This window comes from Mastomys coucha, unplaced genomic scaffold (assembly GCF_008632895.1).
Source record: "Mastomys coucha isolate ucsf_1 unplaced genomic scaffold, UCSF_Mcou_1 pScaffold21, whole genome shotgun sequence".
In the NCBI taxonomy this organism is placed as follows: Eukaryota; Metazoa; Chordata; class Mammalia; order Rodentia; family Muridae; genus Mastomys; species Mastomys coucha.
Genome location: NW_022196904.1, coordinates 172,473,300 through 172,496,459, shown reverse-complemented (window position 1 = coordinate 172,496,459; position 23,160 = coordinate 172,473,300). Strand labels below are relative to the sequence as shown.

General features: G+C 46.0%; 1 protein-coding gene across 2 annotated transcripts in view; it reads left to right on the top strand.

Annotated features, from left to right (window-relative positions):
* The window catches only part of Pik3ap1 (phosphoinositide-3-kinase adaptor protein 1), a 112,975-nt gene that overhangs the window by 32,334 nt on the left and 57,481 nt on the right, over nucleotides 1-23,160 (top strand). The window contains exons 1-2 of one of the 2 annotated variants that reach the window (XM_031390303.1): nucleotides 17,798-17,962; nucleotides 21,217-21,353. In XM_031390303.1, the coding sequence (XP_031246163.1) occupies nucleotides 17,827-17,962; nucleotides 21,217-21,353 (273 nt within the window). In that variant the 5' untranslated portion in view covers nucleotides 17,798-17,826. Of the gene's footprint in view, nucleotides 1-17,797; nucleotides 17,963-21,216; nucleotides 21,354-23,160 lie in introns of those variants that run through there. The other variant, XM_031390302.1, reaches the window with a different exon arrangement.

Genomic DNA, 23,160 nt, shown 5'->3' with positions numbered 1-23,160 from the left:
CAGGCTGGCCTCGAACTCAGAAATCCACCAGCCTCTACCTCCCAAGTGCTGGGATTAAAGGCATGCGCCACCACTGCCTGGCTCAGTCATTTTCTCTTGTGACAAAGTTTCAGTGAGACCAAACCAGGGTGATTTCAGAAATCTCAAGTATCTTCTGCAGAGGTCTACTATATTTGATGAAGGAAAACATTAATAAAAAGTATCTTGGTTTGTTCTGGTGTCCAGGCTGAGGTCATTTAAATGAATGATACGTTGTACTTGGCATTACCTCCTATGTATAGAGAAAACCTTAAATAGTTTCTCAGAGAGAATGTGTTAAATTTTCTGTGACATTTTAGCGCAAAAAATTTGCCATGTGATGAGTTAGAAGGACAGATGGGGCCTTGGTAAAGTCTCTCTTCTTCCCTTAGATGCAGCCTCCAGTGCTCTGAACAGCCTCCAGTGCTCTGAAAATACTAAATAAATGAACAGCTGAGTTGCTTGGACGCACTGCATACCAGTTTGGTTTATAAACAAGATAGAGTTACTTGACTTAGGAGAAATGACTGCATTTCAATGTCTCAATTTTCCGGACACCAGCCCGGAGCTGGGTGACGAGATGGGTGGATGCTCATTCATTTGCTAGTGGTGTTCGTATTGGTAGAAGTATGTGTTTATTGGCCATGATATTATTTCCGAAAGGTGTCTCTCTCTCTAAAGCATGTATTCCCAGTATCTGTGAATATCTGTGTCTTTCTTCAACTCACCAGTGAGAGAGGTAGATCTCTTGGATGGTCTTGCATGTTCCCACCAAGCCTTGTACCATGTAAGCAATTGAATGGCCTCTTTTCTGAGAGGAGGTGAATGTAAGATATTTCAAGGCATTTATTTCCCTATTACACACCAGCTAGTCAAACTGAACCTTCTGGGTTTTGTCTGTTTGGTTTTTTGTTTGTTTTTGTTTCAACATAATAAACATATCTCTGTGAATAGCAGGATTTTTTGCGCTACTTTGGAGTCCTTGCCTTGGGGCACCTTTGGGAGGATGATGGTCGTCACACTCTGAGTCTGGCCTGTTTGATCTCAGCAACTTCTACAGATAGGCTAGATCTTCCATATGTTCACAGTGGACCTGTTCCAGTCCAAGGAATGAATGACTGGTGCAGGGGGCCTAGAAACCATGTATGGTTTTCAAACCTCATTTCCATCCATTTAAATGTGTTCTTTTCCAAATAGATTTTTAAATTTTATCTTTCAAATAGCTGGGAATTGTCATCAAAAGGAATACAGATTTTTTTTTTAAAGAAGTGGATTATATTAGGGGAGAAAGTTGTATCTAATTCTGTATGATGGTTGCTATGGTAACAATTGAATGCAAATTTCAGCTTATGTATATAAAACCAGTGCTTGCGTTTTGATTAGAGACCAGATTCAAGGCTTGATGTCAGTTTGTGAAGTAGCTAAAAAGCATCTATTAATGGGGAAAAAAGACTTTTTCAAAGAACAAAAGAGTCACTGAGCCCCCTCAACACCTGTGTAATTTAGCATAGACTAACTTATTATGTGTGGTAGCTACAAAATAGACCAATAAACAAGACATGTCCTTCCTCCACAATTTCTTCATTGGGGAAATAGAAGAAGAGAGGTTTAGGAAGAAGGTGGCTCTTGCAAAGATGAGCTTTCATGCGCCAGGTTTCATTGACTCTCAGGATGGATTTGGTGCATGGGACAGGAGCCTGGAGCACCCAGTGAAAAAGATAGACAGAATGGCCTGACAGAGCCTTCAGCCTCAGAACCCTTGTTCTTCCCAGGAACAGGAAAATTCCAGGTAGAGACTCAGTAACACCAACCTACCACAGCCCAGTCATCAGAATCCTAAGGCCACGCAGGGAGCAGGCTTCTGCCTCAGTGGCTAGTTCAATCTAAGATTAGAGTTAAGGAGCAGAAATCTCTCTAATTCTCAACTGGTGTTGATCTAAATCTCTTTAGTACAGTCTCCTTAGTTCTTACATGTTTATATGTAGTTACTCTAAGGTGGACCTGCATATAAACATGTGCACAGTATGTGTGTGTATGTGTGTGTGTGTGTGTGTGTGTGTCTGTCTGTCTGTCTGTCTTGGATAGAGTGGGAAAGTATGTTCTATTAATCACTTCCATTGACCACACCAATAGAAACTTAGGTCTTCAGGTTTCTCGGAAAAACACCAATGAGTCATTACTGCCCACCGGGCTATTCACAGAGCAAGGCAGTGAAGACCCCTGTGGTCCATCCATGATTCAGGGACTTGGGGTAAGTTTTAGTGTCTCATGAGCAGCTGCTGCTGCTGTGTCCTAAGTAAAACTTGGCAGCAATAGGCTTGTCTCATTTCTCTGTTATGCGTCATCTTCAAAAGAACCCCCTGACTCGACCACCGAGAGTCTAGAATCATACATATGGACTGTGGGGCCATGGAAGTATACCCCTTTTAGAGTTCACTTAGAAATCTCCAGAATGTTGTTTTTCATCAATACTCTCCCGAGAGTCAATATATCCACTCTAAAGAGATTGATCTCAGCACAGCCTGGGTAGGGAACTGACTGAATGCTCATCTCTGTAGGAGAATCTAGAAGGACTCAGGAGGCTCTGGCCTTAAATCTTGTATTCAAGTTTTCTCAGACTCTAAGACAAACGTGGATATCAGACCTCACATTGTTATGGTCTAACCTGTGACTCTAGTCTCTCACTACGCACATGCTGGAGGCAACACCCACCCCTCAGAACTCCAGCATGTTAAGATGGTGTTGCATGAATGAGTCCTTATCCATGGTGGCCAGTATCCCTTCAAGAAGAAGGAGTTATGGCACAGACATAAGTGCACATGAAGGGCACAGAAGGCAGCTGCCACCTGCAGACTAAGGAAAGAGACTCGGGGATTGGCGTCCACTGAGAAAGAGACTCGGGGATCAGCATCCACTGAGTAAGAGACTCGGGGATCAGCGTCCACTGACGCCTTGCTTTTGTGCTTGCAGCCTTTAGAGCCGTGAGAAACTACATTACTATCATTTACAACATCCAAGCCTATGGGTTTTACTATGGCAGCCTGGAGAAAGCTAGTGTGAACTTAAGGATGGCTCAAATGTCTTAGGTGACTGTGTAGTTGCTGCCCCAAAGGACAGAAGTACTATTTAAGTGATCCTGATTCAGTTCAATAGGGTTGAGCCTAAGCTCTGCTCCCAGGTTCATAAAACTAGTTAAGTCAGTGAGGCCTGATTGAAATCTCACATGGCACTCACCTATAAAAACACACTGTGAGGTTAACTACTTCTTTACAAAGAAATGAAGAACATGATGTAATAAAAACATGTTTTCCAAGTCCTGTAATATTTTAATCTTAGAATATACTACCAAAATAATGGTGTTCTATTCTAGGTGCCATCAGTTTAGGAGGAAACTGACTGACTAGAACATGCCAAGAGAGGGACAAGCAGGGAGTGAGAACCACTTTATGGAAAGGAATGTGGCATTGGCTCTGTGTCTGAGGTGGAGCTCTGGCATGCTGAAAATACCATTGACAGTCTTCCGCCATGGAAGTATGGAGTTGACAGCTGCATGGGATTCTCTTGTGGCTGTTAGTGTATGTGACGCAGGAGCTGAGACAGAGTGAAGGGAAGAGTCCATGATCATGGGGATGGTTTCACTGTCAGCCTGAAGATGAGGCTCATGTTGAAGATGATGAACTAGAAAGCCAGAATGAACTCAGGACCTTGGTGATGGTGCTGAGTTCTTAAAGCCCCCAGGTCTCCCAACTGCTGAATTCTATTCTGAGGAATGTATGTTTTCAGTATTTAAGACATCTGCATTGGGATTTCTCTTACTGGCAGAAACTTCTTCACAGAGTCCACAGGGATGAACTGTAGAGAGGGGTGTGATCACAGGTAATTTGAAATGTTCATTAGCCGAGTAGACTTCTTGTTATAATATTCAAATAGAGGCTGATTCTGACTTTTTAAAAAAAGTCCTTCATCAAATGTAATTTGATTCTAAATGATTTGAAAGGCTCTTTGATGACCTAGGACTCAAAAATAATTCTTACCAAGGTGTGAAACAGAACAAAATGGAACCTTTTCCCAAACATTTGCATTATCTTTAGGGAAATAACTGAGGTAAAGCCTTTATTGGCAGAGTGTGGAGGTGGGGGAGTCCAGGCCAGCTTCGTGTGTGGGCTACTGTCTTCTTCCCCATTCGGGGCTCTGTGTCTTGTGCCCTCACTGCTGGAAGATGCTGAGCTCTAATCACATAGGAAATAAATGATGTTGTGACTGCTGGGCTGGTAGGACATGATGCATGAAGGACTGTAATGTCACAGACACTCATGTTGTGATATATTAATATCACAGTCTTGGTAGCCACTGAGCACAGAGGCTGAAGATGTCAGGGATCCCATGAGAAGCGGGGGTACATGCCATAGTATACCCTTTCCCAGAAAGCACAGACATCTCTGATAGCCAGTGCCAGCCTGACCAGTCCTGACAGGATTACAGAGCTTCCCTCCGCACACCAACCTTCTTTTCCCATCTCCTTCACTTGGACTCAGGCTCAAGGTTCTCCCTGCCTCTTCCTCCCTCCTAGGTTCCCAGCAGCCTTTGCTTCTCCACTCAAGTCCACCTCACCTCATAGACCCTCCCCTAGCTCACATGAAAAGACCTTTTTACTTTAAAATGCGAGATTCCAGTGTGACGAAGGCAATGCGTTGAGTACTTCCCATCTTCACTGTGGTTCAGCCTGTGGTTGAGCCTCAGGTTCAGCCTGAGGACCCCTGCCAACACCCTCCCTCTCTGAGGAGACAGATACTAGGGTAGATGCTTCCTCATCCTCATCTTAGTGAGGAGCAGCTTCCAGTGGGTCCTGAGTTACACACACACACACACACACACACACACACACATGTATATATATATTGACACTTGAAACTCCGTCTTTATGGTTGTGTCTACATGATATCTTTTCTCACGTGGTGTCTTGGACCACACATGACTTTACTGGGGCTGTTGGGCAGAAGGTTCACAGAAAGGAGAAGTCACGTTCATACTTAGCAGAATTTGGTTAGCAAGGCCAGTGGACTCACAGTATAGGGCTGAACATGGCCCGAGTAAGTGAACTTCATTGTCCACTCAGTCTTATTTTTGAGATAGGCTCTCTCAAAAAATATAGGTCTGTCTGTCCTGGAACTCACTCTGTAGACCAGGCTGGCCCCAAACTCACGAAGATCCACTTGCCTCTGCCTCCCTAGTGCTGGGATTAAAGGTGTGCACTATGCTACGTCCACCCAGCCAGGAGGACATTATTTCTTAAAGAATTTGGATTTGCAAAGAAACCAAATGCCTTTTCCATTGTCGATAAAGAACAGTAAACTGGAGACAATGGTGACCAGGCTAATTGCTGACCTCATACATGTTGTGTGTAAAGGAGTCAGGAGATGACTAAGCCAGTGTTTCTCCCTGGTGATTCTCACTCTGTCTCCTGAACGCTGGATAAGTTTGCTGCCAGATTGTCCTAGCTCTTTCCAGCTCTCATTTAAAGGACCAGTGTAGAAGAAGCAGCTGTGCAGACAGACAGGCTCAATGCTTCTACCAGAGGCCATAAGACCCAGGGGTTCCACTCAGCTTAGAGGGTGGCCTTGCTTTCCTCTGGTGGGAAGGCCATTGGGAGGCTTCAGCCAACCAATCCTTGGTGCTGTGCTGTGAGCTGCCTAAGCCCAGGCAGAAACAAAGCAGACCGAGTGTTGAAAGAGTCCCTGAACTGGAAATAGTTATTTTGGAAGACAGAGCCTGACCAACTTTGTTGTTAATTATTAAACAAAAATCAATGTTCTTTTCAGTTTAGTTTGGGACTTTTCTGTCAGAAAAACTAAAAGTCATCCTTCAAGGGAAGGCAAAAACCCAGAAATCACAGCATGTACTTTGGTGTGTGCTTTGTTAACCCTTTGGAGAGTAGAGGCTGGATCAACACAAAGGCCTCTGAGGTGGTGTTTGGCGAGACAAGTTCACAGTATTCACTTTAGAGGGCTTTTCCTTGTTAGGTCTTGGTCATTGCTTCCCTCAACTCAGAATACACACATGCCTCTTTTAATAAAATCATTCAGACATGTCCCCACTCTCTGGTTGTTCTGGTGTGAGAATTGGCAAGACTGGGAAGGCCTGAGCTGCTCAGTCGGGGCTTTGAAACTTGTAATTGCTTCCGGTTCACAGAAAAGACTCTGTGTGATCCTAATAAGACATAGCAACCAATGGCCAGCAGTAGCCAGGCAAATGAAAGTTGATCACAAATAAAACAATCCTTCCCTCCCAACCAAGCCAGGCATGCTTGTCACTGGCTTTAATCCCAGCATTTGGAAAGGAGAGGCAGGGGGATGGCTATGAGTTGGAGTCCAGTCTGGTCTACGTAGTAAATTCCAGGTACCCAGAGTTACATAGCAAGACTTTGCTTCAATCTTCTCACCAAAACAAACAAAAATCCCAAACCAGTACCCCTGGAACAGTTAGGGTCACAGGCACCCAGGCAAGCAGGCGTTCCCTAACCCCTAACAGATGCTCTTGATATGAAGAGCATAGCAGAGCCTTGATTCATGTGGGCTAGGGACAATCTTATTCTAGTGAGAGGATTCCTGACAGGACTTCCTTGTGAAGACAGTATCTCACCAATGGTAAAGACAGGCTTACTGGACCAAGCAGATGTAGAGAGGGCACAGTGGCTGCAGGTAGGTTCTGGCAGTACAAATCATCCTGGCGTCCCTCCAAGGAAGCAAGGAAATAGCCAAACCGGGAAAGTCCCTCTGACCTTTCATTTATCTGACAAACTGGTTTGGTTGTTTGAAATGCAATACTGCCAAGCCAGAAATTTTTTTAGGCTGCGATCCATCCCTCTGTGGCGGCCTCATAAAACTCTAACACTGGGATGTAATGGACGGGGGTGGGGGGTGGTGACCTCAGATCTCAGTGGTTTAAGAATTCCTTGCTGCCGGGAGGTGGTGGCGCATGCCTTTAATCCCAGCACTTGGAAGGCAGAGGCAGGTGGATTCCTGAGTTGGAGGCCAGCCTGGTCTACAGAGTGAGTTCCAGGACAGCCAGGGCTACAGAGAAACCCTGTCTCAAAACAAACAAACAAACAAACAAAACCAAACAACAACAACAACAAAAAAGAGTTCCTTGCTAATGATGATTGTGACAATAATGATGAGTTGCAGCTGCCTTTAACTGAACGCCCAGTTTGTGGTGAACAACCTGAGATCTAGCAATTATAATCTCCGTGGTTGGAATCAAGTTTCCGAGAAATTAAATAACTTACTCAAGGTGACCATCTTGTAACCAGAATGCAGTCCAGATTGGCTGGATATGGAACCCCATGCTCTAACCGGCTGCCTCCTAAGTGGTGGCTTTGAGAGTGTGCCTTGCGGGCCTCCAGCCACCAAGGTGGAATTGCTTAAGGACCCAGGGCCACACTCCACAGCCGGTATGGCATTTGACCAAAGGCTGGCCTCTTCTGTCCAGTAACTGACCATAGCAGGGGTACACGCCACAGCATACCCTTTCCCAGAAAGCACAGACATCTCTGATAGCCAGTGCTGGCCTGACCAGTCCTGACAGGATTACAGAGCTTCCCTCTGCACACCAACCTTCTTTTCCCATCTCCTTCACTTGGACTCAGGCTCAAGGTTCTCCCTGCCTCTTCCTCCCTCCTAGGTTCCCAGCAGCCTTTGCTTCTCAGGAGAACCGAACTACCCTACAGTCCCTTGCCAAATTTTCAGGGCACCTTGGTTCAACCTGCTGACGTAAATTAGGAGCTCACCCAGTTTCCTGTTTCTCTCCATAGTCGATCTTGAAAGCCCAAGGGCCCCAAGGCCCCTCCCTGAGGTAGAGGTGGGGTTTTCCCTGCTAGGAATTTAAATGGTTCATCTTACTTCACTCATCGATTGGTCCATTCATGCAAGAAGCTTTTATTGATTTCACACTATAGTCTTGGCTCTGGGGGATACAGAGATGAATGAATGCCAGGGAATCTACTCTCAAAGAGGAGCAATTTGGACACTAGATAAAGCACACTAATTGCTTTAACTTTGTCAAGCGCTTTTCTGTCCCCCCCACACCCCCCAGGGCTCCCGGAGTTTATCATTCTGCCCATAGAAGGCATGAGATGGGCCAGGCAGATACAAATATGAAAGCCTGTGAAAGAGAAAAGGCTAAAGCCCAGGAAAGCTCACCTGGCAGATGACAGATGGGACTTGAGTCCTGGCTTCTGTGGCCTAAGGGGACTTGTTTTCCAGAGCTTCTCAGGAAGTGTGTATGCTCTGGGAAATAGTAAGTCTTTAGAGTCTTGGTTTCGTGCAGGTTTTATTGGGGTGGGGGTGGGGGCCCAACTAAAAGATCTTGGGTTAAAGGAGTTACGGCTTTTAAGTTAAAAATTTTGAAAATTTTTATTTGGTGGTGGTGGTAGAAGGATGGTAGTGTGTATGCCTGAGCGCAGGCCCACGAGTGTGTGTGTGTGTATGTGTATGAGAGAGAGAGAGAGAGAGAGAGAGAGAGAGAGAGAGAGAGAGAGAGAGAGAGAGAGAGAGAGAGAGAGAGAGATTGATCAGGAGTGGGGGTGAGGACGTGTCACTATGTCCATGTGCCTCAGTCCAGTTTCCAGGAGTCATTTCAGTCTTTCCATGTGGGTGACAGGGACTGAACTCAAGCCGTCAGGTTAATGACCAGCACCTTCACCAGCCCTTGAAACAGAATGTGAAGTGTCTCCATCTGTGTTTCTTTAATCCTTTTCCAAGGAACATCACACTTCACCTCCCTGTGACCTTACTGAGAACCCAAGAAACCCAGCATTTCACACGAGGAAGGACAGAAAGGCCCTCCTTAGAAACAGAAAGTGAAACCGGCCAACCAGCTCCCTGGCTTCAGCTGCCTGAAGGCTAGGAATCAGGTTAGGGAGTCAACAGAATGGGAAAGTAAAGGTCGCCCATGCCTTTCTGGAATTTTCTCCATTGGGCTGTGGAGGCGCAAAAGGAACAGGATTTTAATCTCGAGTTTCTAAGCTTGGTTTTACTATCATGGCTTGCCTTTGGCCATCACTTGGCCGAGTAAAAATAAACCACACAGCCTGCCCCGAACAAAGCCTATTTGTCTGTCCTTACACCAGTAAATCCAGACATCACTGTTTGTTTAGATTAGAATTGATTCTTGAATCAGGAAGCCAAGAAGAACCTGTTAAAAGACCAGTTATTAATGGCCTCATTACAAGACTTCACTGTGCCATTTAAACCAAATTTACATAGAGAGAGGAAGCACATTTATAAGTGTCGGAAACAGATGAAGAAAGAGGAAGCCTCTAGGGTGGGGGCTGGGGGCGCCTGTGGTGCCTCCCGCTTTGTTAGCAACACTGGAGTTTCTTGAACAATCAAACAGGGGCCCTAAGGCTCTCGGCCCTTGCCTCTTTGCTGGGGCTTCTTCCCAGGTCCTTAAGGGCAGTGGAAGTTTTCTTGGGCCCTTTTGGGTTGTCTGTGGCTGACAAAAGCAACCAGAGAGATGCCAAGTCTGGGACAAAAACAGACATTTTTGAACCTGTTTAGAAAGGGGACGAAGATTTCCCCTCCCGGCTTCCCAGGCTTACACTAGGACTCGTCTGACTGTGGCTCAGCGTCAGTCCCCTCCACCTGTTGGGGTTCTGTTTTCTGCGCAGCAGTGCCTGTTGCTTTTCTGTCAACCGGGCCTGAAGCCCTGACTTCCCAGTGTGGTCCTACTCTTCCATTAACAGACCAGAACCAGCTTGAGCCCACATGCCCCTGCCTCCCTTGGTCCATCTGCTAAGTAAAAAATGGTCGCCTCTGTCACAGGTGCCTGAGAACATTGAAAAGGACACACATAAAAGTTCAGAGGCACTGGGTAGGTCGAGAACTCTGGATAACCCTCAGCTCTCTGATGAGGAGGGAGTAACTCGACCCTACTACACTGGAATGCTTCCCGAAGGCTGAATTTGGGAGGTTGGAGGACCCTGGCCCCAACTCCAATGGTCAGAGGGCCCGGAGAGCTGTAGGCATATCTATCCTCAGTGGACAGTGCGAGCACACGCTCTGGTTGTCATGGTAGCCTGGTGCTATTTTTGTTCAAGCTGAAGAGCAGGTAGGGCGGGATGGAGAAGAGAAGAGCTGTCATACTTTGCTTGAAAAAGCAAACCCAAAACATCCAAACCCAACACTTTGAACAGTTTCTGTAGACTGACTATGTGGGGTTGGTGTGAAGGCCACAGAGCCCTAAGGTCCCCTCTCCTCCTGTCTGCTCCCTTGATTTTGTACCTTAAGTGACTTGAAGAGGGCCAAACGGGTTACCTGGCCCCAGTGTAGCAAACAAGTTAATCGTCTGTGTGCGCTGGAAAAGACCTGGGTCAGTGGTGCAGAGGATTGTACCCAGGACTGTTGGTGAGTACTGCAAATACAGATGTGCTGTGAAGCCAGACAGTCTCAGGAATCTGCAGCTGGGGTAGAACACTCAGATGGTGAAGCAGGGTGGAATGACAGGTGAGTCAAGTAGGTTCCAAAAGTCAGTAACACAGTAACCCGAAGACTGGAGGAAGGATGGCTTGCTCCCTTCCTTCTTTCCTTCCTTCCTTCCTTCCTTCCTTCCTTCCTCCTTTCCTTCCTTCCTTCCTTCCTTCCTTCCTTCTTTCCTTCCTTCCTTCTTTCCTTCCTTTCTTCCTTCTTTCTTTCCTTCCTTCCTTCCTTTCTTCCTTCTTTCTTTCCTTTCTCCCTTCTTCCTTTCCTTCCTTCCTTCTTCCCTCTTTTCCTCCCTTCCTCCCTCCCTCCCTTCCTTCCTTTCCTTCCTTCCTTCCCTCCTTCTCTCCCTTCCTTCTTCCCTCCCTCCTTTCCTTCTTTCCTTCCTTCCTTCCTTCCTTCCTTCCTTCCTTCCTTCCTCCCTTTCTCCCTCCCTCCCTTCCTCTCCTCTTATTCTTCCTCTTCCTTCTCCTCTTCCTCCTCCTCTTCCTCCTCCTCCTCTTCCTCTTCCTTCTCCTTGTCTCCAGGGAAGTACATTGGCTACCTTGAATATATTTAAAGCTGTAGTTGAGAATGTGTCCTTAGGATTCTACTCAGTAGCTTGGCATCATGGGTATGGGGGGTGGGTAATGAAGATGAATAATAGAATGATAGGTATCATCGTAGTTAACTTTCTCTAATACCAATACATAACCCTCCCCTCCTTCCTTCCCAGACCCTAATCCCACATTTGGCGGTAAGAGCCCCGTAGCCACCAAGTGTAAAAATTGCTGATAACTCCCGTAGCCAGCAGTGTACATGGTTATTCTTTGGGGGAGTTCTGTAAGTGAAAGGGGTTAGTTGGATGGGAAATTGAACACCCATTAACCAACATGAGTGAGCAGGCTAAGAAAGTCCTGTGGGTGACAACGAAAATGGCAAGGTATCTCAAGTGCTTGCCAGAAAGCTGCAGGGAGGAGCCTGAAACTCTGTATTTATAGAGTGTCACCGAAGCCAGCCACTCTCCTCCTGCCTCAGCCAACTAAGGTGAACAACTTCATTTGAGTCTGTACATTTAGGAGATGGGGTCAGGGCCAGGCTTGAGGGCTTTCATGCTCTCCAAGGACACAATGGCTGGGATGCCACATTTCTAAGCTACCAGCAAACACAAACAAGATGAAGGCAGTGTGAACAGGAGGAACGTTTTATAGCCCAATTAAGAATCCTCTTCAAAGCAAGCTCAGACCGTGCTTGTGGGGTAGTTTCTCAGACATTGGTTAATTATAGCATCTTATTTGTTCCTGAAGCAGATAGGGCAGGATGTTGGCTTGGTAACACCGTTGGCCGCCAGCTTGTGCTGTTGCATGCATTTGAAGGTAAAGTTTGCAGGGGTGTGATGGGGTGGTCAGCCACTCCCCTTCTCAGTTCTGACCAGACTGCAAAGGTGCTGGCACGTTCTCCTGGAGCGTCTGAGTTAGTTAACTCAGTGATGACAGCACTCAGGAGGCAGAGGCAAGAGGATTGATCGCTTTGAGTTCTAGGCCAGCCAAAGCTACAGAGGGAGACCCTGTTTTAGAAAACCAAACCAAACCAAACCAAACCAAACCAAACCAAACCAAACCAAACTGACAAAACAAAACCAGACAACAAACAAGAAAAACAAGCCATGAAAACAAAAGAAAGCCTTTAACTTTTTTTTAAGCAACATAAAATTATATTTTTAATCTCTCTTGATATTCAGTACGGTCTCTTCAATATGGAGACCAGACCCTTGTACATGGTTCTCTGGGAATCAGGCTCTTCTTTCCTTACAGCTTCCCATGTGGAAGGTGCCCCACACTGCTTCCTGCAGCAGCTGCTTGTCACCTGCCTGCCACACCTTTGTGCCTCCAGTCACATCTCATGTTGGCCCACACAGATCTTCCTGTCCTCAGATATGGAGGTCTGTCATTAGCAAGGGCACACATTTTTCTTACCCTTCCATATCTTGGTGGACCCTGCACAGGCTTTGAATGACCACTGATAGCAGTGAGTAGTCACTGGTGAAATAAAAGGAGTTATGACGTACATTATTAATGTCACTGAACAAAGCTGCTCCTTTTCTCAGAAGGGTGAGCTCGGTCTCCTGGAACTCTGGGACTTACACTAACCAAGCACGTTTCTCTACCCTTTCCATTTTACTTAAGCGTCTTAACGTTGGTCCCACTTTAATGTGTCCACATGTCTCAGAGCAGTTTGGGGACATTAAACTCACCTAATTTAGCTATATTTGTAGTCACGCTGTATAAAAGGTCTCACCGTTTTTCACACAGAGCCATGTCTTCCCACTAAACTAAGCTCCTGAAGGGCCAGGACAATGGAAGCCTCACCCTTGGCATTCTCCTGTGGGACCCAGGTGCCAATTCAGTGGACACCTGGCATGGCCTTAGAAAATGGGGTAGCAAGTCAGATTGTGGACTATTGTGGGACTGGCCCCCAATCCCCTTGCCATTGCATAGACACACACACACATGTTCACTCTGACCCCCAACTCCTTTCTGCTTTGTTCCTGTTTTGACTGGGTCGACAGAAAGTTCTAGTTTTGCTGAAGGTCATCATTTTGGCTTCCTTCTCTGGTAACTTTCTTTTTCCTCATCATCCAAAACTTAGAATAATTTTTTTTTTTTTTTGGTTTTTTGAGACAGGGTTTCTCTCTGTAGCCCCGGCTGTCCCGGTACTCACTCTGTAGACCAGGCTGGCCTCGAACTCGGAAATCCGCCTGCCTCTGCCTCCCAAGTACTAGGATTAAAGGCGTGCGCCACCACCGCCCGGCTTAAACTTAGAATAATTTAACGAGTTCCAGCTCTCAGCCTCTTCCTTAACCACTGAGCCATCTCTCTAGCTCTCACATCTCTCCAGCTCTCAGCCTCTTCCTTAACCACTGAGCCATCTCTCCAGCTCTCAGCCTCTTCCTTAACCACTGAGCCATCTCTCCAGCTCTCACATCTCTCCAGCTCTCAGCCTCTTCCTTAACCACCGAGCCATCTCTCCAGCTCTCAGCCTTCTTCCTGCCTTCACATCTTAACTTTATCTTATTTCAGCTTTTCACAAATATCCAGACATGATGCCACATGTTATCTCAGTGCTTGAGAGGCTGGAGCAAGAGAGATTTGAATTTGAGCCCAGCCTGGCTCCCAAGGCATAGCAGAACTCTAAGTAATAAGTGTTAGCAAATGGGAGAGTTATAGCATAATGCAGCTTTCCTTGACCACCCCTCTCCCCAGTGATCTGTGAATCAATGATGGGATTTTTGCCTTATTTTTGTGTCATAGTCCTAATGTTTTTAAAAACCAATTTTATTGAATTCAATACACAGAACACCCAGTGAACCCTTTAAGGTGTGCAGTTCAGTGGGCTTGGGTGTTTTAGTGTGGTAAACGATGTATCGTAGTTCTGGTCATTTTAATCAAATTTGAGCATAAAATTCAGTGTCATTGATTACATTCACAAGATCGTGTGAACCATCTCAACTATTCTTGCCCTGAATATGTTTATTGTACTTAGTGATTTCTTTTTTTTAAAAAAGATTTATTTATTTAATGTATAGGAGCATCCTGTTGCTGACACACCAGAAGAGGGTGTCAGACGGCTGTGAGCCACCGTGTGGTTGCTGGGAATTGAACCCATGACCTCTAGAAGAGCAGTCAGTATTCTTAACCACTAAGCAGTCTTTCTAGCCCTTTTTATTTATTTATTTTTTAAATATTTATTTATTCTTAATGATTTCTCAAGACAATTCGTGTTTGTAATCCAAGTAGGCTTATTTTAAACCTTGCTACTGTAAATGAAAGAAAAACTAGTGTTTTTGGTGTAGAGAGATGCGTAAAATAACAAGACAATAAAACCAAACGTCAATACGAAACTCTTCATCTGGATTGCCTAGGGAACGCTGTGAGCTTATGGGCTGGTCCCCTCATGGTACAGAGAGAGCTAAGTGTGTCAGAGGCGTCTGACAATGTCCTCTTACTGTGATGGAGAAACTGCTTCCCCCTTTGTTCTTCTTTAGATTTTATTTACTTATATTGTTTTAATTTTGTCTGAATGTATGTTTGTGCACCATGTGCATGCAGTGCCTTAAGGAGCCAGAAGAGGGCATTGAGCCCCCCACTGGAACTGGAGTCACAACACTTGTGAGCTGTCTATCATGTAGGTGCTGGGAATTTGAACTCAGGTCATTTGGAAGATCAACCAGCGCCTTACCTGCTGATCCATCGCTTCAGCCCCAAGGCTTTCTTCTTGACGTAGGAGAATTGAAAGATATGAAACTGAATGTTTTGTACAGTTCTATATTACGTTAATAATGTGCGTGTGAGTGTCCCTGCATGTGTGTGTGTGTTGTGTGTATGCACGCATGTGTGTAGAGGACAGAGAAAACTTGTGGAACTCGGTTCTCTCCTTTCATCACAAGGGGCCTGGAGCTTGAACTCCGGTCATCAGTATGGTATCAAGCCATCTAGGTCAGTGTCTAAAGCAATGGCTGTATGCTTTAGAATCACAGCTACTCCATTACAGTGTAAGGCTTGCAGTGCAATGAACCCTGGAAGGTGGATAGACAGAGTTGAGGTTACGTTTCCATATAGCGTTCACTGTGTGACTTGGACAACTTACTTGGTTTTATCTGTGAAACAGACAGAATTACACCCATCTCCAGCTGTGATAAAAATGAAATAATCTATATTATATTTTGTGTGGTCCTGGGAATAGTGGAAATGCACAACAGTGGCATTTGTAGTTGGTTCTGGGAGCAATATTGTTTATACTTCCTCAAGGGCTAGCATCCCATCACATTAGAACTTACAGCTTGCGTAGTCTGAGAGAGGCCCTCCCAGATCAGTAAGCACTGCTCTGGCATACAGACTGAGAGGCATCAGGGGTTCATGAAAGAGGCCATCTATGCTATGTGGGAAAACTTAACCAAAAAGAGAGAGTACAACCGTGGGCTAGAGGCCTCATGTACATGAAGGACACTGGTTGGTTCAGCTGATATACACTGCCTCTTGACTTAACCCCTGCCTGTAGAATGTGCCCTTGGCCCTGGCAGGAGGTCACAGAACTGCAAACAGCAGTGCCCACAACACCACAGCACCACCAGGCCTCTGAGACAGTGGAGGTGCAAGTCATGTCTCATGAGCTGCACAGTCACAGCTCAGCTGAGGAAGACATGTGACACTGAGTTCTACAGCCCTCAGGGAAGGAAGCACAGAGCCACTGGCCCCTGCTCGCTGCTCCACCTCAGCCCTGCTATTTCCTCCCTTCCAGGCATGGAGTGCTGACCTTTAAAACCTTTGAAAAGAGGACACTGGTTCCCATCTCACAGGATGGTGGGGAGGGTGACGTGGAGACTAGTGAGTAGTCACCTTGCCACTCAGTGAAACGTAACTTTCATTGTTACCTCAATTAGGAATAGTATCGAATGTGTCTGCAGCCCTCTTGCCCGGGGTAAGCTACTCAGTGTGGTTCACTTGTGGGTCTGACTACCCATGCTGACTATGTCGGAAAGAAAAATCATAGTCCTCCCCGAAGTCAGTAAGAAGTAGGCTCCCTTTTAAAGGAAGGAAAGAAGTATTGTGAATTTTCCGTATGGAAGGATTGGTTGTGTTACCGCTATCTAGACCTGTGTAGACATTCGGTCTTAATACTGCTCTACACCTGTCATGGGTGCTGGGTTTCCAGTGCCTTCACCGGGACCTTTGATGTTTGATTCAGGCAGAAGCAACAGCGTCATCTTCAGGTAGGGATGGAAGAGGGACCACCTTGATCAGGCAGGGAAACTTGGGGGGTCATTGCACTGGATGGGGTGGTTTCAGGTGGTGATTGTGTCGGCCGAGTTGGCTTTTCTTTGGTTGGCCCCACTGAGACACAGCTTCTCTGTCTGTAGTCTCCCAGGACAGAGATCTCTGTGGCTTGTCAGTCTCCAACAGCAGTAGCATGACAGAGTGAGTGACTCTTTGTCTGACTCACTGAACCACACTGCTGGTGGTTGTAGCTTGCTAAAGCAGCACTGGTGGGCCTATTGGAGAGCTGTCCTTAGGGGTCAGTCTCATTAGGTCCCACTGGCGTCCTGCCAGGGTGACGACGCAGGAGATTCATCACCTGATTCCAGAATCAAAGCTGGGCTTTCTCACAATGGAAAATATAAAAGTACAAGCAAGGATGGATGCATGGATGGAAGGAAAGAAGGAAGAAGGGGGAAGGGAGGAAGGGAGGGAAAAAGGAGGGAGGGAGGGAGGAAGGAAGGAAGGAAGGAAGGAAAATGTCACATAGATTTATTTTCTGACGTTCGAAGATGAATTTAGTAAAATGGAAAACCTGTAATATGAAACATGTAATTTTATATCCTTTCTTAATGTGCCTCTTGACACTATTTGAAAATAATGTGGGTCTTTTTGTTTGCTTGTTTTTGTTTTTAAGAACAGGGTCTCACTGTGCAGCCCTGGCTGGCCTGGAGCTTGATATGTGGATCAGACTGGCCTCGAACTCACATAGATTCTCTAGTCTCTGCCTCCCTGAATTATGGGATTAAAGGTGTATGCCACCATACCCAGCCAAAAGGAATGCTTTTAATATTCTCTCAGATTGTTTTCTGTTTTGTTTTGTTTTGTTTTGTCTTGTTTTCCTAATACAAAGACTGGAGTAGAAAGACATGATTCCAAATACCTATGTCCAAGACGGACAAACCTATAAAGGGAGAAGAAAGCGGGTTAGTTCTTGCTTCATCCTGAAGAGTCTGGGATGACCGCAAAGAAATCAATGAAGGATATAGAATTTCTTTCCAGGGTGATGAAAATCTTAAGAACTTATTGAGGCAATAGCACAGATCATTGAATATAGCAAAGACCATTCAACTGAACTCTTTAAACAGGGGTTCATATGACATGTGAGTTGTGTGTGTGTGTGTGTGTGTGTGTGTGTCTGTCTGTCTGTGTGTGTGTCTGTGTCTGTGTCTGTGTGTGCCTTTCTCTTCTGCCAGATCTGGGCCTGACACCGAGTGAGGGGACCTGTCACACACAAAGTCTTTTAGTTTGGGAAAGTGAAACAGCAGCAAAGGTTTTTCTCTTGCATTTCCTGACGGCTGGTCAGAATGAGTGACATTATGCTTTTTAAGTGGGGAAGTGGTTTGTATTTCTATCGTGTCATTTACTGAGCGTGGGACATTTTTAAAGAAATTTCTACATCCTCTTCATATAGGCAATCAGCCTTGTTACACGTACTCTGAAAATTTAAACAGTTTGTGATTTCCCATTGGGTTTTTGGATAACAATGTTATAAGAAATAATCCACATGCTGTATTATCCCATTTAAAGAGTTCAGTTCAATGGTCTTTGGTACGTTCACAGGTTTGTGCAATTGTCTCAAGACATTCTTAAGATTTTCACCATTTACTTCTCTGAAGTCATCCCAAACTCTTCAGGACGAAGCAAGAACTAAGCTGCTTTCTTCTGCCTTCATAGGTTTGTCCATTCCAGACATAGGTGTTTGGGATCATGTGATGTGTGGTCTTTCTGTCTGACTTCTTTCACTTAACCCGATGTTTTCCAGATGTACCCCTGGCTTGGGCCATATGCATGCCTCACTCCTTCTCATCAATGAATAATTCCATCCTGTGGATATACTCCATTTTACTTGTTTCCTTCCCATCTCTTTTTGTTTGTTTACTAAAATGTCAGATTTGGTTCTTAAATCTTTTCCCCAGTCAATGGTAATCCATCCATCCATCTATCCATCCATCCATCTATCCATCCATATTTTCATCTTTTAATTTTTAAAATTCACTTTATTTTTATTTTGCATTTTCATCTGTAGTTCATCTTAATCTTACCTTGGAAGTTTTGTGAATTAGGAAGTTTCATAGCAGCCCATTGCTTTGCCAGGACTACCTTGTGAGTCATCTTCTTACCAACCATTTCCTTTATTTTGTAGTGATTTACAATTTTTAGCTGTTTTAATTTTTACTTTTTATTAAATATTTTCTTTATTTACATTTCAAATGTTATCCCATTTCCTGGATTCCTCTCCGAAAAAAATTCCTATTCCCGCCCCCTCTCCCTGCTCACCAACTCACCCTTTCCCACTTCCTGTCTCTGGCATTCCCCTACACTGGGGCATAGAGCCTTCACAGGGCCAAGAACCTCTCCTCCCATTGAAGACCGACTAGGCCATCCTCTGCTACATATGCAGCTGGAGTCATGAATCCCACCATGTGTACTCTTTGGTTGGTGGTTTAGTCCCTGGGAGCTCTGGGAGTACTGGTTAGTTCATATTGTTCCTCCTATGGGGCTGCAAACCCCTTTAGCTCTTTGGGTACTTTCTCTAGCTCCTGTTTTAAGAGCAGCTCTAGGTTTCCAACAAAAATTAAGTGGAAAGTACAGTGGTTTCCTATGCCTCTGGCTCCATAGACATGCAGCCTTCAACACTGTCAACACCCAACACCACGACGGGACCTGGGTTACAATGGCTGAGGTTGCACAGAAACCCATCAACACCATGTATGCCACAGTGCACTCTTGGTGTTTTCTAGTCTGTGGACTCGGACAAGTGTATGATAGCGTATATTCATCTTATAGCAAAATATACCTACTGCCCTGACAAACAAATCTATGCCGCTCGACTGTTTATCCCTCCCTCCTAGTAACCATGTATTTCCCCCCAATAGTTTTGCCTTTCTCAGAGTGTCATGTGGGTGGGACCGCACACTCTACGCCTTCTTTAACTCAGCACCCCACCTTACTTACTGTTACCATAATAAACACCGCGCCCAAAGCAACCTGGAGAGGAAGACTTTATTTTAGCTTACAGTTTATCCCTGTTCATCATGAAGAAGCAGAAACCTGGAGGCAAGTGCTGAAGAGGGATAAGGGAGCCAGGCTCACCCGCGTTCTCTCCATGGCTCACTTAGTTTGCTTTTCTACACCTCCTGGGACCATGTTGCTCTGGGGTGGCCCCACCCACAGTGGGTTGGACCTTCCCACATCAATTCATGAATGGAGAAAATGCCCCACAAGCATGCCTATGAGCCCATTTGGTGGAGGCATTTTCTCACTTGAGGTTCCCTCTTTCCAGATGTCACTAGCTGGTGTCCAGTGGACAGAAACTAACCCCTTGGTTTCTCCCTCGAGCTCAGTGCTGCCGAGGGCCAAGTTCCTTGATCGTTTGCTTAGGCTTCTGTTGGCTTAACCGTTCAGCTGCTAGAGGATGTCTGCTGCTTCCGACTCTTGGCAGCTATGGAGAAAGCTGCTGTAAACATCTGTGCGCAGGTTCTTCTGTGTACATACATTTTCAACAGCTTTGGGAAAACACCAAATGCGTATGGTTGTAGGATTGAGTGGTAAAGTGTATTTAATCTTGTAAGATTGCCAACGCACCTTCCATAGGGCCTCTTCTGTGTTCCAGTCCCACTAGCAAAGCGTCCCAGTGTTGTATGTCCTTGAAGACATTTGGTGTCATCTCGGTTCTGGATCTTGACCATCCTAATAGCTGTGTTGTGGTATGTCCTTGTTGTTTTGATTGGCATTTTTTTTTTTCTGATAGCATGGTTGTGGATCTCTTCATGTGTGGACTTGTCATCTATATATGATCTTGGGCCTCACTTCACCAGGAGGTCTGTCGATCAGTAGATGCTGATTAAGAGCCCCTCTGAAGAAGTCTTACAGGTTCTCCCTGTGGTCTCACCATCTTTGCCACCCTCTTCATCTTCTTCATCATCTTCACACCTCTGCCTGCCTGCTCAGAGGCTGTGTCTTAAGTTTCATTTCTGGTGTCGTGATTAAAGATTAAACACCCAGACCGAAAGCCCATTAGAGAAGAAGAGATTATCTGGCTTACAATTTCTAGTTACCATCACTGAAGGGGAAGCCAAAGTAGGAACTCAAGTAGTCTGTCACATCGCATCGAATCACATCGCACCGCATCGCACCGCATCGCACCGCATCCCAGCCACAGGCAAGCGCAGAGAGAAGCATAGACTCAGCCTTGCTGCTTCCTCTCATCTGGCTTTCTCCTCTTCGGTATAAATCAGGACTCCTTGCTTGGCAGATGGTGCTGCCACCGTGGGCTAGATCTTCCCACATCAATTAGCAATCAAGACAGCCCCCATCAGATCTGTCCGTAGACCAACCTGATCTGAGTAATTCCAGTCAGAGCGAACTTCTCAGGTGCTTTTAGGTAGTGGCAAATTGGCAGTTAAAAACCCATCCCAGCCTCCATCCTGACATTCCTAGCTTGTGTAGGGCCACGATACTAATCTGGAACCCAGGAGTTCTGACTTTAGGCGTGTTGAAAGTGATTGCTTCTTACTGCTGACACACATCGGGTAGATGTGAGCCTAGTTCCTGTGGCTGTCTGCAGAGTTTCTTACTCTGATGTACACAATCCTTTCCCAACTCCATCTTCCTTGCCACCCTTCAGTGAGGTGAAGCTTCCAGAAGCCTGTTAGTTGAGCCTAGACTTGCCTGCCTCAAACTTTTTGGTCTTACTGACCACCCCACAACATTGCTTTTATTTCTGTCACTCAGTGGCCTACGAAGTGGTTGGCCTTTCCCCACTGGGTCCTCTTTTGTGACTCTAGCGATTCGGTTCCTTCAGCTTGCATCCGTGTGACACTCACAGCCGCTTCCTGCACAGTGACGTGTGGGGCTTTGGGGAGGTGAAGCATGTCTACCAGTTCTCCTTTTTCTGCTCTTATTCAGTCATGTCCTGTGTCCCATAGATTCTGGCTGTGACTCAGTAACCGACACGGAGCCCGAGGACGAGAGAGCTCTTCCTTTCTCAAAGCAGACGAACCTGCCTCCGGAGATCTCGCCTGGGAACCTGATGGTGGTACAGCCGGACCGCATTCGTTGTGGGGTAGGCATCCTGGGGACCTGGTACATCCCTGTCAGAGCACTGACTTTTCTAGTAGATGCCTTTGTTTCAGTAAAAGGTGCAAGGGCATCGTGACACATCTTATTATAACCACCACCTTCCCTCGGGACTCCCATCACCACGACCACCACATGAATAGCTCCTTTAAGTCAGAGAGTTGAACCTGGGAATGTATGTGTCATCCATGTAAGAACTCATGAATGTGTAACACAGGGCAGACAGGACACCAGCAGACATGGACATTGTTGGATACCACAGAGTTAGAGAAGGGCCTGCCTATCTTCCAACTGGCCCAGCCCTGGGAGGAGAAGGTGACACATTCTGGGAGCCTGCTTTTTCATTAACTGGTCACCACCCTGGCCTCAGGGAGGGCTTTAAGGTTTGATGGAGGAAACTTGCTGGCCAATATTGCTTGCTGAAAAGATTGCCTAAATACCTAAATACCATATGTGGCTAGTATTTTAGGGTGGTCATATAGTCACAAGAGAGCTGTGTGTTAAGACTTCAGGATAGTCATTTAAATCCTATCATAATATTTGATAGTCATTCCTTCTCGTATTTAAAATGTGAGGCATTTTGAATAGGTTAGAGAACTAGAATGCTTTCTTCATGGATACATGCTCTTTGCTAAGCTTGCAACTGTGGCGTCTCAGAACCTCAGGGCATGAGAACGTTGGAAATGAGAAGTGGGGGGGGGGGGGGGTGGGGGGGGTTGATGTCTGACTTTCTCCTCTGCAGTTGAGGCCACAGATGCTGGGCACAGGCTTCCTGCACTGGAGTCACCAGCTGTATATCAGGCTGGATTTCACTCTTAGACATGATTGATCTGGACTTCAGAGTGTTTTAAGAATTAGGCATAAAAGCTGGTGTTTCTTGGTGTCTCATGAGGCAGAATCTGTGCTATCACCCTTGGGCTTTCTGGTGTTTTGTTTTCCCATGGGACATGCATCCTGTAGCCTGGTTCCCCACCATTCTCCGATCTTCACTGTTTATTTTTATTTTTGAGATTTTGAGACAGTCTTTCTACATAGCCCAGGTTGGTCTTGAACTCATAAATCTCTTTTCTCATCTTCCCCACTGGGGTCACAGGTGTGTACCACCACACCTGGCCACTTCCTGTTTTTTAAACCCAGTCTGTTGTACTCTTTGCAATCATGGCAGGGCCCACGTGGACATTTCCAGCTCGCTCTCCCAGTGCCGTGCCTTCCCACGGGTATGTGGTCAGACTGCCAGATGCACTGGAAGAGTGTTTGGTGCCCATGCATGCTTCAACCCACTCTGCTCCTGCATTCCTAGGCTCTTCTTCCTGCTCCCTCTCTGCTGCTCTCTCACTTAGGATCATCCTAGTTGCCTGCTCCGGGTCTGTGGGCCTGGGGTGTCTGGGCTGGGGGTGGGTCCTGACTGCCTACAGAACTGACTTGCATTCTTTTGGGCTCCTCGTTTTACTGGGGTGAGATGCAGGAGCAGGAGTGTGGCAGGAAGGACGACAGCCACAGGTTATAGCTGTCAGCAGCCTGGGCCATGGCCCTCTCCTGTCACAAAGTCCACACCTGGCACACTCTTCTGCAGCCCTCTGTCAAGGGTTGCTATGACAACTATATAACAGTCCTGGAATGAATGACTAAGGATGATTTGTGGCTCTGGCCACAGATCTCGCCTTGCCTTTCTGGTTTTGGGGAGGGCCCAGCCCTACCTGTTTTATCTAAAATGATCATTGCCAAGTTCAATAAAACAAGAGACAAGTTAGGTGACCCTTACCTGGAATGCTAAGGACCTGAAGTGTCTCAGA